This window comes from Neofelis nebulosa, chromosome 11, assembly GCF_028018385.1.
Source record: "Neofelis nebulosa isolate mNeoNeb1 chromosome 11, mNeoNeb1.pri, whole genome shotgun sequence".
Classification (NCBI taxonomy): Eukaryota; Metazoa; Chordata; class Mammalia; order Carnivora; family Felidae; genus Neofelis; species Neofelis nebulosa.
In genome coordinates, this window is record NC_080792.1 from 68,132,599 (window position 1) to 68,147,159 (window position 14,561).

Consider the following 14,561-nt stretch of genomic DNA (forward strand, 5'->3'; position numbering starts at 1 on the left):
AAAGGGTTAGTATCCACAATGTATAAAAAATTGATACAAGGCAACATCCCCCCCTCCAAAAAAGCCCAGTTTAAAAATGAGCAGAAGACATAGCCAGACATTTTTCCAAAGACAACATGCAGATGGTCAACAGACACATGAAAAGATGCTCCCCAAAACTACAACGAGATACCACGTTCACACCTGTCAGAATGGCTAAACTCCAAGACACGAGAAGCAAGTGTTTGCGAGGATGTGGAGACAAAGGAAACCTCTGGCACTGTTGGTGGAGATGCAAATGGGTGAGGCCCCTGTGGAAAACAGTATAGAGGTTCCTCAAAAAATTGAAAACAGAACTATCCTATGATCCAGTAATTGCACTACTGGATACTACCCAAAAGAATACAAAAACTCGAATTCCATGAGACACATGCACCCCTGTGTTTATTGCAGCATTATTTCCAATAGGCAGCACAAGTGTCCATGGACAAACGAGTGAACGAAGAAGTCCTATATTTATGTATGTGTGTGTATAAGTATATCCATACACACACACACACACACACACACACACATACATACACACACACACACACACACTGGAATATTACTCAACCATAAAACAATGAAATCTTGTCATTTGCCATGACCTGGTTGGAGCCCGAGAGTAGTATGGTAAGCAAAGTCAGGGAAAGAAAAATACCATATGATTTTACTCATGTAGCACGTAAGAAACAACAAATGAGCAAAGGGAGAAAAAAAAGGGAGAGACAAACCAAGAAATAGGCTCTTAACTGCAGAGAACAAACAGATGGTTCCCAGAGGAGGTGAGTGGTGGGAGGGGTGAAAGAGGTGATGGGGATGAAGGAGCGCCCTTGTCATGATGAGCACAGGGTGAGTATGGAGTTGGTGAATCACTATATTCATAAACTAATATAACACTGGATGTTACTATTACTGGAATTAAAGTAAAACTTAATGAAGAAAACAGAGGCCAACGTTTAATTATACCAAGAAACTTGGTTGAAGAAACAGATAGCCGACCTTTCCCTTAATTTTTGAAATTTTGTTTTTCAATAAATGAACATGTTTTTGTTGTATATTTGTGCTCTAAAGGCTTTCCGAGAAACCTGGTCCTGATGATTCATGGCCTACATCAGCTAGCCAAGACTTCGATTTTGATACCGAGGTAAAGTACCCTCCTGTGAAACTCACTTTCCTGCTCTGAATTTAGTTTTCTCTCTTACTTACTCTGAAAATTTAACAGTAGCCTGTGTATCATCATTTTACGTGTGTAACGGAAAGTTAGCAAGAACAAACCACTTTACAGATACATGGCGCGTTGAATGTTTTGTTTTGTTTGGTTTTCCTTTGGTAAAACCTAGAGGTGGAGGCTGATCAAAGAACGGGCTGGAAAATACATAATGACCGTGCAATTATATTGGGAAAAGCTTTCCCATAATGGAGGAAATATGACATTTGGTTAAGGATAAGGATTCTTACTGTGATACTAACATGACTGATAATACTCATGACTAAATGAAATCTTATTGGATCCAAGTATCTATTGTAGGTTGCACTCCGCCCCAGGCAATTTTTATTTTGGTGAGATACAGGATTTTCCTTTGTCTCTATCCTTTGTTCTACATTTAGCCTAAAATAATATTAGAAAATGTAGAAATTTAGATGTTTACCTTATTTCTCAACATTTACCTTACAAAAGTGTTCCCCTGTATTTTTGAAATAACTCCACGAAGAGTAAGTTACAATTGTGCATCTCCCTGAAGAACACGTATTTTGCTGAAAAGAGTAGCTCTATGAGCAGAGGCTCTTCATAGCCAAGTTGTCAAATTTCTAATTTCAGAAATCTTTCCTATTCTAGCTTTTAAAACTATCTCCTCCTAGTCCTTGTGTCAGATTCTAAAATTTAAAGTTTCAGACATGTGATATTTATTTAAATATTCATTCCAAAGCCCCTAAATCACTAGAAGCTACTGCAGGTTAGGAAACATGCTGGTTTGACTCGTGGAGCTCCTAGAATAAAGTCTTGCTTGGAAGAAGCAATGTCATAGTTTTTGAATGTGAATAAATGAGTAGGGAAATGGAATTCCGTAGAATGGAATTTGAAAAGTAACGAAATACACATGATATATCACAATTAAATATGTGAATTTAAAAAGTAAGTCTTCAGTTTATATTCCGTTTTGGTGTTTTATAGGTAACAACGCAAATGAATTCTATTGAGGAAATCAGCAGTTACATAAAAAAGAAGGTTACAGTATATTTTTAGTATCCTCCCATTGTGAGCTTAGAATTGCAGAGAAAAACTCCTCAGCCTTTGTTTTGTTAACCCCATCTGTGTCCCATTACATACATCCTTTGAAGGTTCCCATTTCTTCCTAGAATTCTCATTCCCAATTCTTTCTCCATAGTGAAAGTTGATGTGTTAGGAACCTTTCTTGTTTTGTTCTTTTGTTAGTGTAGTAATAATTTATAGCTCTTAGGAAGTGATAGATGCCAGTAATTGAACAATTTCTTTTAGAGTGAAAAAAATTAAATTCTTTATTACAGTATTTATAACCAGATAACTGTAGAGTGATAAAAGTCAGTATTATCAGGGGTATTCTGTGAATCAAAGACTCTGTTTTATGTATACACTATATATATATATATATATATATATATATATATATATATATATATGGGGCTCAAGCCCACAATCCGTGAGATCATGACTCATGAGCTGAAGGTGGACGTTGAACTGACTGAGCCACCTATGTGTTTCCCCCACCATGCTCTTTTTTAATCGTTTGCCCGTAGCCTAATGTTTCCTTGCAGAAACCATTTCTTTAGTGTCTGTTCTTTTAGTACATCACTTTCTGTCAACTCCATTGTCAACATATTGGTTATGGAATTCTACGGTCTGTGTGTGGTTTTCGTCCATGACTCATTGCCCCATAAGGTTTATTATTCTTTTTTCCTCTTTGTTGGAAGGAGCTGAGCTAAATGTTTTTGTAATGTTTGTATTTCTCTTGGAAAGGGAGGGAGAGAGGGAAAGAATGAGCAAGTGCTCGTTGTTGTGATCTGAAAATATGCAAGGTATGATCTCAGTCCTTTTATATTCGTGGAGGGCTGTTTTGTGACCCAGGATGTCATTGATATTGGAGAATGTTCTATGTACACTTAAGAAGAATGTGCATTCTACTGCTGTTAAATGAAAAGATCTCACTACATCTGTATTGATATCCATGTATCTAAATGCATATGTTAAGTCCAATATATATCTATGTATATCTGAATACATCTGGTCCAATGACACATTGGATCTGTGTTTCCTTACTGATTTTCTGCCTTGATGATCCGCCTATTGCCATGCGTGGAGTCTTAAAGTCGGCTACGACCATGGTATTTGTATGTATACATTTATTCATGTTTGTGATTAATGGATTCATCTATGTGGGCCTTTCACTTTGGGGACATAAACATTTGCAATTGTTAGCTCCTCTTGATGGATAGACCCCTTAATTATGATTAAATGCCCTTCTGAATCTGTTACTACAGTCTTTGGTTTAAAATCTAGTCTGTCTGGTGGAAGTATGGCGACTCCAGCTTTCTTTTGACTTCTAGTAGCATGATAGGTGGCTCCCATTACCTTCACTTTGAATCTGGAGGTGTCCTGGGGTCTAAAATCAGTGTCTTGTTGACAGCATGTAGATGGATCTTGTTCTTTGGTTTTGTTTTGTGTTTTATCCATTCTGATTCCCTGTGTCTTTTGATTGGGGCATTGAGTGCATTCACATGCAGAGTGATTAGTGAAAGATACGGATTTAGTGTCATTGTGTTATCTGAAGGTTTCATGCTTTAGGTGAGGCCTCTGGTCCTTCTTAGTCTCTGCTGCTTTCCACTCACAGAGCCGCCCCTTAGGATCTCTTGCAGGGCTGGTTTAGTGGTCATGAACTCCATTAGGTTTTGTCTGTCTGGGAAAGCCTTTCTCTCTCTTTCGATTCTAAATGACAGCCTTGCTGGGGAAAGGATTCTTCGCTGCATATGTTCCCATTCAGCACATTGACCGTTTCCTACCCCTCCCTTCTGCCCTGCCAAGTTTCATGGGACAGGTCTCCTGCTACCCTTATGTGTCTTCCCTTGTAGATTAAGTAAGACCCGTTTGTCCCTAGCTGCTTTCAGAATTCGCTCTTTATCTTTGTAGTTTTCCGGTTTCGCTATGACATGTCGTGGTGTTGACCTGGTTTTGTTGATTTGGAAGGGAATAATTCTGTGTGCCGCCAGGACTTGGATGCCTGTTTCCTTCCCCAGATGAGGGAAGGTCTCAGCTATAAGTTGTTCAAATAAACCTTCTGCCCCTTTCTCTCACTCTTCTTCTTCTGGGGCTCCTGTGATGTGGCTATTATTTCATCTCACCGAATCACTTAGGTCTCTGGTACCTGCCTCGTAGTCTAGTAATTTCCTTTCTTTCCTTTCTCTGCTTCATCTTTGTCCATAATTGTATCTTCTATTTCACCTATTCTGTCTGCTGCTTCTCCCATCCTTGCTGTCACTGCATCTAGCTTATTTTGTATCTCCTTTACAACATTTCATTTTCAGCATCATCGTGATGATTCGTTAGGTCCTTGATCTCTGAAGCAGCTTGGTTTCAAGCCCAGCTATGAGTCTTCTGAGTGTTATTCCAAAACCTTGATGAGATATATTGTTTCTGTCTCTTTCGAGCACTTCTCTGGCTGTCTTTCTTCCTGGAATTTTTTTTTTTTTTGAGGAGAATTCTTCTGATTTGTCGTTTTGGCTAGTTTCCTGTCCTTTATGTGTTTTACTAGCTTGTTCTGTGTCCCACACCTGCGAGTACTATTATATTACAAAGGGGTCCTACACTCTCCAGGGCCTGACAGTCGAACACGTGTTTTTGGAGTGTGTCGTGTGCACTCTGTTGGTGCGTCTTTGGCTGCTTTTCTCGCTACTTGGAGTGGTAGTTTGGGCCTTCCACCCAGTGTGCTTTGATTTGTTTGTGGAAGTAATCTTGGAAAAAAGGAGAAGAGGGTGGTGAAGAATCCTTAGCCCAAACAAGAGAGAGATGACAGGAGTGGAAAAAGAGACCAGGCAGTGACTCAAAGGAGCTATAGGGCTTAATCCAGAAACAGAGGGAGGAAAATGAAGAAGGAGATCTGGAAAAGTATTGAGAATGTCCCCGATGAAACCAACAGACAAAGAACCAGAACAGAAGAACAGAGGGGAAATATAAATACATATAAATAGCTTTGACCCAAAGTCAACCCGAGACTACTAGGCTGATTCCCAAGGGAGAAGAGGAAAGAGGAGAGTAGAAAGAGAAAAAAGGGAAAAGAGAAGAAAGGGAAAGAAAAGGAGAGAAAAGATGGGCTCCTGGGTGGCTCAGTTGGTGAAGCGTCTGACTCTTGAATTTGGCTCAGGTCATGTTGTCGCTGTAGGTGGGTTAGAAACCCCCATCGGGCTGTGCAGTGAGAGCATGGATCCTGCTCGGATTCTCTCTCTCTCCCTCTGTCGGCACCTCTCCTGCTTGATCACTGTCTCTCTCTCTCTCCAAATAAAGAAATAAACATTCAAAACGAAAAGAAAAAAGAATAATAATTCAAATGAAAACAAACAAACAAACAAACAAACAAACAAACAAACTAAGATAGAAAACCAGAGGAGCGTTGTCTATTGGTGCCTGGGACTGGTGGCTGTGCTGGTCTAGGGGAGGGGCTGTCTGGTCCCATCAGTGTCAGTCTCACTCCCATAGAGAAGCAGTTACCAGGCACAGAGAGGCAAGGTTTGGTGTAATGGGCCTGCCTCCACTGAGGCTCACTGTCCACCCCCTGAAGCCCCACGATGTTGGTCATGGGGAGAGAAATGGCGACACCCCAGTCTCTCCTGCCCACACGAGGTGTCTCAAAACTCACTGTTTAGGCCGTCCTCACAGAATAGCCTGGGGGGCCAGCTTGCCTTGCTGCACAGTCTCCTGTGCTCCCTGAGCGCTGAGCTGGAATTCAAAACCCTGTAGGATCCCGCTTTGCTCAGACCTGGTTCTGGAATAGCACCACTCTGCGCAGTGGACAAAGGGCCTCTGGGTCGTGCCTGCAGGTTCTTTATCCCTTGGGGAGGGCAATACCTCCTCTTTCCACCATACTCAAGGTGTTCTCTCCCAGTGTTGCCCTGAGAGCCTGCGGGCGGCTCCCTCCCCACCAGGCATGGGAGGTGGCAGCTCTGGTCCAGAGAAAGTCTGGCAGCCTTGAAAAATTTTTTTTTTAGCTTCTAAGGCTGTTTTGCAAAGTAGAAACTGGCTCTCTGGACATCTCCTTGGTCTGTGGTCCGGACAGGTTTTCTCATATCCAAATACACTTCCCACAGCCTCTCTCTCTCTTCCTTTCGTTACTCCACCAAAGGGCTTCTTCCCCCACTCCATGCCTGAGCTGTCCATTTTATTTCTGCCAATTCGCATACACACCCTTCTGTCCTGCCAAGCTGTCTCTTTGCACCTGTGGAGATTTTCCTGTCCCTCTGCATGCAGCCTGTATTGCTGGTATTCCAAGTGTTGTGACCTCAATACTGCTGTGTTTGAGGGACAAGGGAAATTCTGATCCCCCTCCTCTGCCATCCTAACTCCTCCCGCCTCCTTTTACCTTCCTTTTCACAATTTCACAGTTCTGTGTAGGATTGCATTATTATATCAGTTTAATATGTTTTATAGATATTTCAGATGGCCTTTTCTTACTTGAAATTCATTGATCTGAACTTTCTTTTTGTTTTTTTAAAGTGTATTCATTTATTAATTGGAGAGAGAGACAGAGAGAGCACACGTGGGGAGGGGTAGAGAGACAGAGGGTGAGAGAGAAAATCGCAAGCAGACCCTGCACTGTCAGCGCAGAACCAGACGGGGGCCTTGAACCCTTGAACTGTGAGATCATGACTGGAGCCAAAATCAAGAGTCAGGTGCTAACTGAATGAGGCATTCAGGCGGCCCTAACATTTTCTTTGGAAGTCCCCTGGGCACTTTAAATTTAATATGCCCTAGTTTCAAGACATTGTTTCTGACCCTTTCCCTTTCCTCTTTCCTGACTGTAATCTGCTCTGTCCTTTGTGTTCCCTAGCCTAAAAAATAGCAGCCCTGAAACAGGAAAAGTCCTGGACTCTGAACTTCCCTGAAATGACCGCATCCAGTCTCTCACCACATTCGATATTTTGTACCTGCTTACCATTTTTCATATGTTATTCCTGTAATTCACTCGCTCACCTATAATTTTGCAGTACTCTTCTGGTTTTGCTTCCTTTACGTTCATCCTACATTGCTGCCAGAGTGACCTTTCCACAATATACTTGTGACGATGTCACTCCTCTGCTTATTCAGTGCATCCCCATTACCTGAAGGAGAAAATTCATGTTCTAGCATAACACTGCTCTTTTTTTTTTTTTTGGTTTCGTCCTGATATTCCAGTAATATCTCTCTATCTATCCCATTCCCAATAACTCTGCTCCAGTTTTGCCATATTGCACAGGAGTTGTCACTTACTATATTATTTCATAGTTGATCCTTTTGCTCATTCTAGAATGCCCTTCACACCCTCCCCGTGTACTTTGTCTGTCTTTTAAGATACAGCCCTATCTTCCCAGCTGAGCTGGGAAGTTTGCTGAGCTTCGCAAATGTAAGTGTTTTCTCCTTTGTGCGTTCACTGTACGTGATTCACTTCCCTTGCAGAACTAGTGGATGGTATTGTTCTGTCCTTACCTGTTTTCATGCATCTCTACCGCTACTAGCATATAGAACAGACTCTGTCTTTTATTTATATTTCCAGCTCATCCCCGGATCGTGGCTATGACTTGACAGATACAGTATGTGCTTGTCTTTCTGAGTGGGTGAGTGCGTGAAAAAGAATTAATGTGATGTTTTTCTGAAGTTGGGTTTTTGTTTTGTGCTGTTTTTCTAGGAAGGAACAGCAAAGTCAGCAATGGAAGCAAAGGAAGATGGTGTTGGTATTATTGAAAATGTGCCACCAGAGCAAACAGTTAATGACAGTTTGACTTCTGCTGGTGGAGTGCATGAAAATTACAGAAGTGGTAAGCTAGTGAATCTCTGTGAGTTGTTTTCCTATGATTAAATGCCAGTATGAGAAAAATCTGAAAGTATGTAGATCCAAATATATTATCCTTTTTTCTTGAAGATATTTTTCTGTTGCTATCTTTCTTTATAAGTATCCCAGGTACTGCCCCCTTTTGCTTCCGGAAAATCTTGAACCCCCTGAACATCTTTTCTGCTATTGCTTTTATTTTATTGAAATAGTCATGAACGGAGATAGACATGTGTCTGTGTTTAAAATTCATAGTAACACATATTTTTCCTGTAACACATTAATTTATCTGTGACCGTATCCTATAGATATGATGTCAGCATTAGAATTGGGAGAAGAGGAAGATGTAGAATCACCTTCTCTTCCTGAGGTACTGTCTTCTTCTTATTTTTAAGTATAAGCATGGAGGAGTGATGGTAAAATGTCCACGAGGTGCTTTGACTTTGACTTTTGGATAATTAAAATAACATCGCAGGCATACCTGTAGTAATATAAGTAAAGTAATGATGACCTATTCTAAGGTGACAACTAGGGAAGGAGGTAAAAAGGTCCTGATCTCTTAGGCCCAGGCAGCTGCTGCATAATGCTGCAAGCACTGTATTTGAAATCAAAAGACATGCTAGCATCTTGGTTCCATCACTTCCTAGCTGTGGGACCTTGGAAAAACTTGCTTGAATGTCAATGACTTCGTTCCTAAAAATGGCACTAATACCCACCTCTTGGTTATGTGTAATGAACAAATGTGGCAACATTTTGTAACCTGTAAAGGGTGCTATAGAAATAGAAGACAAAATGATCACAGTGGCATATATTGACTTAGTAAATATTGAGGATACTTTTTTTTGGTGAATGTTTGTTTAGTGTTGAGAGGGGGTGGGGGGACAGAAGATCCGAAGCAGGCTCTGCACTGAGAGCAAGGAGCCCAATGCAGGACTTGAACTCATGAACTGTGAGAACACGAGCTGAGCCAAAGTTGGGCGCCTAAGTGACTAAGTCACCCAGGCCCCCCCAGAATACTTGTTTTAAATGTGAAGATGTCTGAAGGCCAATAAAATGGCAGGAGTGTCCAGAAAAGAATGGGAAAGTAGGAATGGGTGTTTGATTTTCTAATCTGGGGCTATGTGAAGTTCCTGTAGTCTCTTAGTGGAGACATCATATAGGTATACAGTTGACCCTTGAACCAGATGGGTTTGGACTGAGGGAGTCCACTTACACACAGATATTTTTCAGTAAATAGAGTGCCATCCTGTAAATGTATTTTCTGTTCCTTATGATTTCTTTTTCTTTTCATTATTTCTTTTGAGAGAGAGAGTGAGGACAGAGCACGTGGGTAGGTGAGGGCAGGGTGAGAGAGAGAATCTTAAGCCGATTCACACTGCCAGCGCATTTCTTTCTCTTTGATATTAATTGATTTGGCTGCTAATAATTTAAAGTTATCCAATTCTCTCGTTATTAATCTTTAAAAAGTACTCAAATGCACTTTAGTGCTTGTTATAAGGGATGGTAAGCTAAATAGTTTTTAAGGTTTGTAACATTAAAAACCATCTAACTTAATTTTTTGGTCGATTTAACATGTAATGAATTGTCCAATTCCAAAAACTGACAAGCTTAAGTTTATGAGTTCATGTTTTTCTTCTGTCTTAGGCTGAGGCAAGTTAGTTTTCACTTCTTACAGGAAGTTACAATCCAGTGACTTGGGAACAACCAAACATAGATTAAGAAAGTTAACAGTAAAATTGTAATTATTTTCTCATTTGTCTTTGTCCGTACTTGATTACTTAAGGATAAGGTGTTTTTACAAACATGTATCCTGGCAGAAAATTCATGTGAAAATCAAAACAAGGAAGTTAACCATCCATTTTTGCAACTGCAAAAAGTGACTCAAGGACCAGCAATGGATAAGGAATGTGATAGGGAGAATGATATATCTCTGTATATTTAAGACATGCTTCTGTGCAAAACTTTGAGGAAATGTGGATCAAATAAGGCAAATTAGACTGGAAAAAGAGCTTAAAACTCATCGCCAGTGAGTGAAAGTAGAAGTTTGGTGAAATTTGTTAACAATACAGCATTCCTACTCATCTTGAAGAAGAGCCACCACAGGGTCACTCTAACAAGGAACCAACTGAAAGGAAATACCTTCGAATTGGACAAATACGGAAGAAGATGCATTTGGAGTGTGTGTCTCGGTAGTATTTCAGGCATTTCCTGAACAAAAAGAGCCTAGTCTTGAAAATGTCATTCTCTCTCATTCATACTCTGGGTCCCCAGAATATGCTTGCCAGTCATGTTCTAAGCTTTCTTTAAATGAAAGCAAATCATCAGGGACATATAAATCAAAACCACACTGAGATATCACCTCACACCGGTCAAGAGTGGCTAAGTGAACAAATCGGGAGACTATGGATGCTGGCGAGGATTGTGGAGAAACAAGAACCCTCTTGCACTGTTGGTGGGAATGCAAACTGGTGCAGCCACTCTGGAAAACAGTGTGGAGGTTCCTCAAAAAATGAAAAATAGACCTACCCTATGACCCAGCAATAGCACTGCTAGGAATTTGCCCAGGGGATACAGGAGTGCTGATGCGTAGGGGCACTTGTAACCCTATGTTTATAGCAGCACTTTCTTTTTCTTTTCTTTTCTTTTTTTTAACGTTTTTATTTATTTTTGAGACAGAGAGAGACAGAGCATGAGCAGGGGAGAGGCAGAGAGAGAGGGAGACACAGAATGCGAAGCAGGCTCCAGGCTCTGAGCTGTCAGCACAGAGCCTGACGTGGGGCTCGAACCCACAGACTGTGAGATCATGACCTGAGCTGAGGTCAGACGTTTAACTGACTGAGCCACCCAGGTGCCCCTATAGCAGCACTTTCAACAATCGCCAAATTATGGAAAGAGTCTAAATGTCCATCACCCGATGAATGGATAAAGAAATTGTGGTTTATATACACAATGGAATACTACTTGGCCATGAGAAAGAATGAAATATGGTCTTTTGTAGCAACGTGGATGGAACTGGAGAGTGTGATGCTAAGTGAAATAAGCCATACAGAGAAAGACAGATACCGTATGTTTTCACTCTTTTGTGGTTCCTGAGAAACTTAACAGAAGACCATGAGGGAGGGGAAGTGAAAACAAAAAAAAACAACAAAAACAACCTCAGAGAGGGAGAGATCCAAACCATAAGAGACTCTTACAAACTGAGAATAAACTGAGGATTGATGGGGGGTGGGAGGGAGGGAAGGGTGGGTGATGGGCACTGAGGAGGGCACCTGTTGGGATGAACCCTGGGTGTTGTATGGAAACCAATTTGACAATAAATTTCATATTAAAAAAAAAAGAAAGAAAGAATGTAATCAGACTATGAAAATGAGAACAAACCAGACATTGAGCATCTTTTTAACAACAATGAGGATTTTTAAAATGATATAGGAAATAAAAAAAGCAAGGAACCCACTAGTTACATTTAAAGTGAAGGAAGGCCAAGAGTTTGACATGCAAATGGCAAAAAATATGGACCAAAATACCACCGATTGTAAATTAGACCTCAGTCTAGTGATTCAGAGAGCCTTTTTGATTTGTGGCTTGCCTGCTGCGATGTGATGAAACGCACGGTTCAAACAAAAAGGGATGATATTTCTGCTGTCACAAACACTTACGAGAAAACAAACCAGTACAAGACTTTTTTCCAGAAGCCATTATATACAGATAATGCCAGTACTCATAACTATAAAAGTATTGATTCTGAATTAGAAATTGTGAGTTCTTCTTCAGCATCTCGTTTTGCAGCATCTGAAGTATATCTAAGTGAAGAATTACATCAAGATATGCAAAGGTTTAAGAGTGAGATAGGCATGTCACAAGTAGAGTTCCTGTCTTTGGAAAGAGAGAAAGTTCAACCTCCAAAAGAGATAGAGGTCCGCCTTGCTGTTACTCTTGTTTTTTCTCTTTAGCAATTATCTGATCCATTCTGATTTTCCACTCAAGAGAACAAGAGTGTGCATACAATGGAATTGTCTAAATGAGTAATTGTGTCTGGAAAAAGATTATTTCTGCTATCTAACAAATAGGAGTTCAGGACAACATTCTTATGATTTGTTTTCCTTAAAGTTTCTGTGTCAGTCTTCCAAGTAGTATATGAACTGGGAAACTAACTTAGCTATGTAAGTACCATGTGACCTCATGAACCAGAATAACCAAAAAAGAAACTGCTTAAAAAACATAATAATCTCCAGGTTTTTTAAAAAACATATTGGCTTAAATATAAATTGCATTTCCATAAACAATAAAATGGGAAAGAAGCAATGACTAAGAGAAGGAATATACACAAATGTTCCCAGTAAAGCAATCTATTTATTGCTTCAGTATGTGTCTGTAGACTCTGGGTCTAGGGTTCTTGCTTGTCTAGCAAGACAGCAGCGGGATGGAGGGTTACAATGGGAGAGACAGCTAATGTCCCCGAGAACACAGGAGCCCGGATTAAGGGTCCTTGCTCTGTTTTTATTAGGATCAGAAGGCTTCCAAACATGGTGATGGACGTGCACAAAGAGACAATCAATCTGTGAACATGAACTCATGGGCATGAGGGAAAGGGGGTTTGAAGATACAGGGTGTTGGGGGTTTGGGTCAATATAAAACAAGATCCTGGCGCCTGGCAGATGGTTGTTAACAGCAGACCTGAGGCAGCTTCTCTGTTTATCTTAGCTAGTCTAGGGGAGAAGAGGGATGCTACCTCAGGATCCACAAGGCACCTTTCTTTTGCTAATTAGCTCCCCTCTGGGCATCTTCACCCTGCAGCCTACAGCCTATAGCCCTATTTACCTGTTTACCTAATTTGGTCCTTCCTTCCTGTGAAAGCAGCTTTCTGCCATAGTACTAAATTGGGGAGTGTGTCCTCCTGCATATCTAATCTGGTTTCCCTCACACACCTTTGTCTTGGAGCCTTTGCCCCGCCCTCTCTCTACTTAGTTACCTAATCTTGTTTACCCAAACTTGGGTGTGAGCATCCTATGGCTTTGTAATATTTTATGCCTGGCTAACCCATCAGTGCAGGCTCAGGGAATTCCTAAGCTTATTGCCCACAAATATATGCAGTCTTGTCTGCTTTACTCACAATCTTGGAACTTAGAATTTCAACATGACCCCTTTGAGATAGGCTTAATAACAGCTATTTGTATTACCACTGCTTTTTTCCCCACATTTTTAAAATCATCATTCTCAGATGTTTCTGTTGAGTCAAACCTTCACTTTATGTTCAATAAAGTATGATACCTTTTGGCCTGTATGATTTTTACCATGTAGGTAGCGCAAAGCTTCAGTATTGAACTCCAAGGGAGAAAACTGAGTTTTGAGGTGTGTGGAGTTTAGAAATAGACAAAACCTAGAGATACCCTCCTTTAGAAGAATAAGTAGCTAATCCCCTCGTCCCCTATCAAGGTATTAATTTACTGTGCCAAAGGCACACTTTTCATGCGTCTGATTAATTTAATGAATTTGTGGTCATTTCTCTGAGTCAGCATTCAAGAATTGTATCATCTCTTTTGGCGCCATAAAATGCTAGGTAATGCCACTTTAGGAACTTGGGACAAATCATTTAACCTTTTCGAGTTTTACTCGCGTTATCAGTAGCAAATGGAATTAAAGGTGATCATTACGTTTATACCCTCTCCCTATAAAATGTTATGGTTATTGAATGTGAGATTCGGAGAGCATTACTAATGTCCCAGAATTCCACCCTAACGTCCGTTTCACTTTGTTCCTTTTGTGTTGTGGCAAACTTTGGTTCATAAATTTTAGGGGACACTGTCACTTTTTTTGAGAACCTTAGGATCCGAAAGAAAAAGAATTGTAAAAGGCAGTCAGGGAAAGGATAGCTCCGTGCAGAAAGAGGAAAGCTCCCTGTTTTTGTTACTGGAGCACCTCCATGTCCCATGTTTTAAATCTGGCTGTTGTGTAAAACCCAGGTGGTAAGGATAGAAAAGGACAAATTTTGTCTTTTGTCTTTTTATTTCTTTGTCTCTCTTGGTCAGATGGGGTGGGGGTGGGTGGGGAATTCTCGGTAGCAAAGTGTGGATATGAATAAGAGTACAAAATTAAGAAAGCCCTTTTAGAAATATTGGTAACTTTTGCTTTTTTAAAATTTCAACAGAAATGAAGCAGAGTTTATAAAACTTACAGTTACTTGTAATGATAAAGTAAACACAAAATATTTTCCTCCATTGAATTTATGACAAACTAAGTGTCAACTGATGAAATTAATGAAAAAACTTCTTTTTATTGACTAAAGTAACAATTACCTTTAGTATCAAGTTCCATTAAAGGTTGAAGAAAAAAAGAAGCACAGAGGAAGTGACATGGAAGTATCAGAAAACATACATGATGCTGCGGCTGCTGGATTAATTCCACAAAGACAGAATGGAAAAACTGATAACCATCAATTGCCTATTGGAGAAAAAAAAGATTCCGATAGGTAAGCCTATAGCAATATTTAAA

General features: G+C 40.3%; 1 protein-coding gene across 6 annotated transcripts in view; it reads left to right on the forward strand.

Annotated features, from left to right (window-relative positions):
* The window catches only part of LOC131490564 (ankyrin repeat domain-containing protein 26-like), a 246,121-nt gene that overhangs the window by 159,946 nt on the left and 71,614 nt on the right, over positions 1-14,561 (forward strand). For 5 of the 6 annotated variants that reach the window (XM_058693065.1, XM_058693066.1, XM_058693067.1 and 2 more), the window contains 4 exons: positions 1,096-1,168; positions 7,932-8,061; positions 8,381-8,442; positions 14,372-14,538. In XM_058693065.1, the coding sequence (XP_058549048.1) occupies positions 1,096-1,168; positions 7,932-8,061; positions 8,381-8,442; positions 14,372-14,538 (432 nt within the window). The remainder of the gene's footprint in view (positions 1-1,095; positions 1,169-7,931; positions 8,062-8,380; positions 8,443-14,371; positions 14,539-14,561) is intronic. The other variant, XM_058693068.1, reaches the window with a different exon arrangement.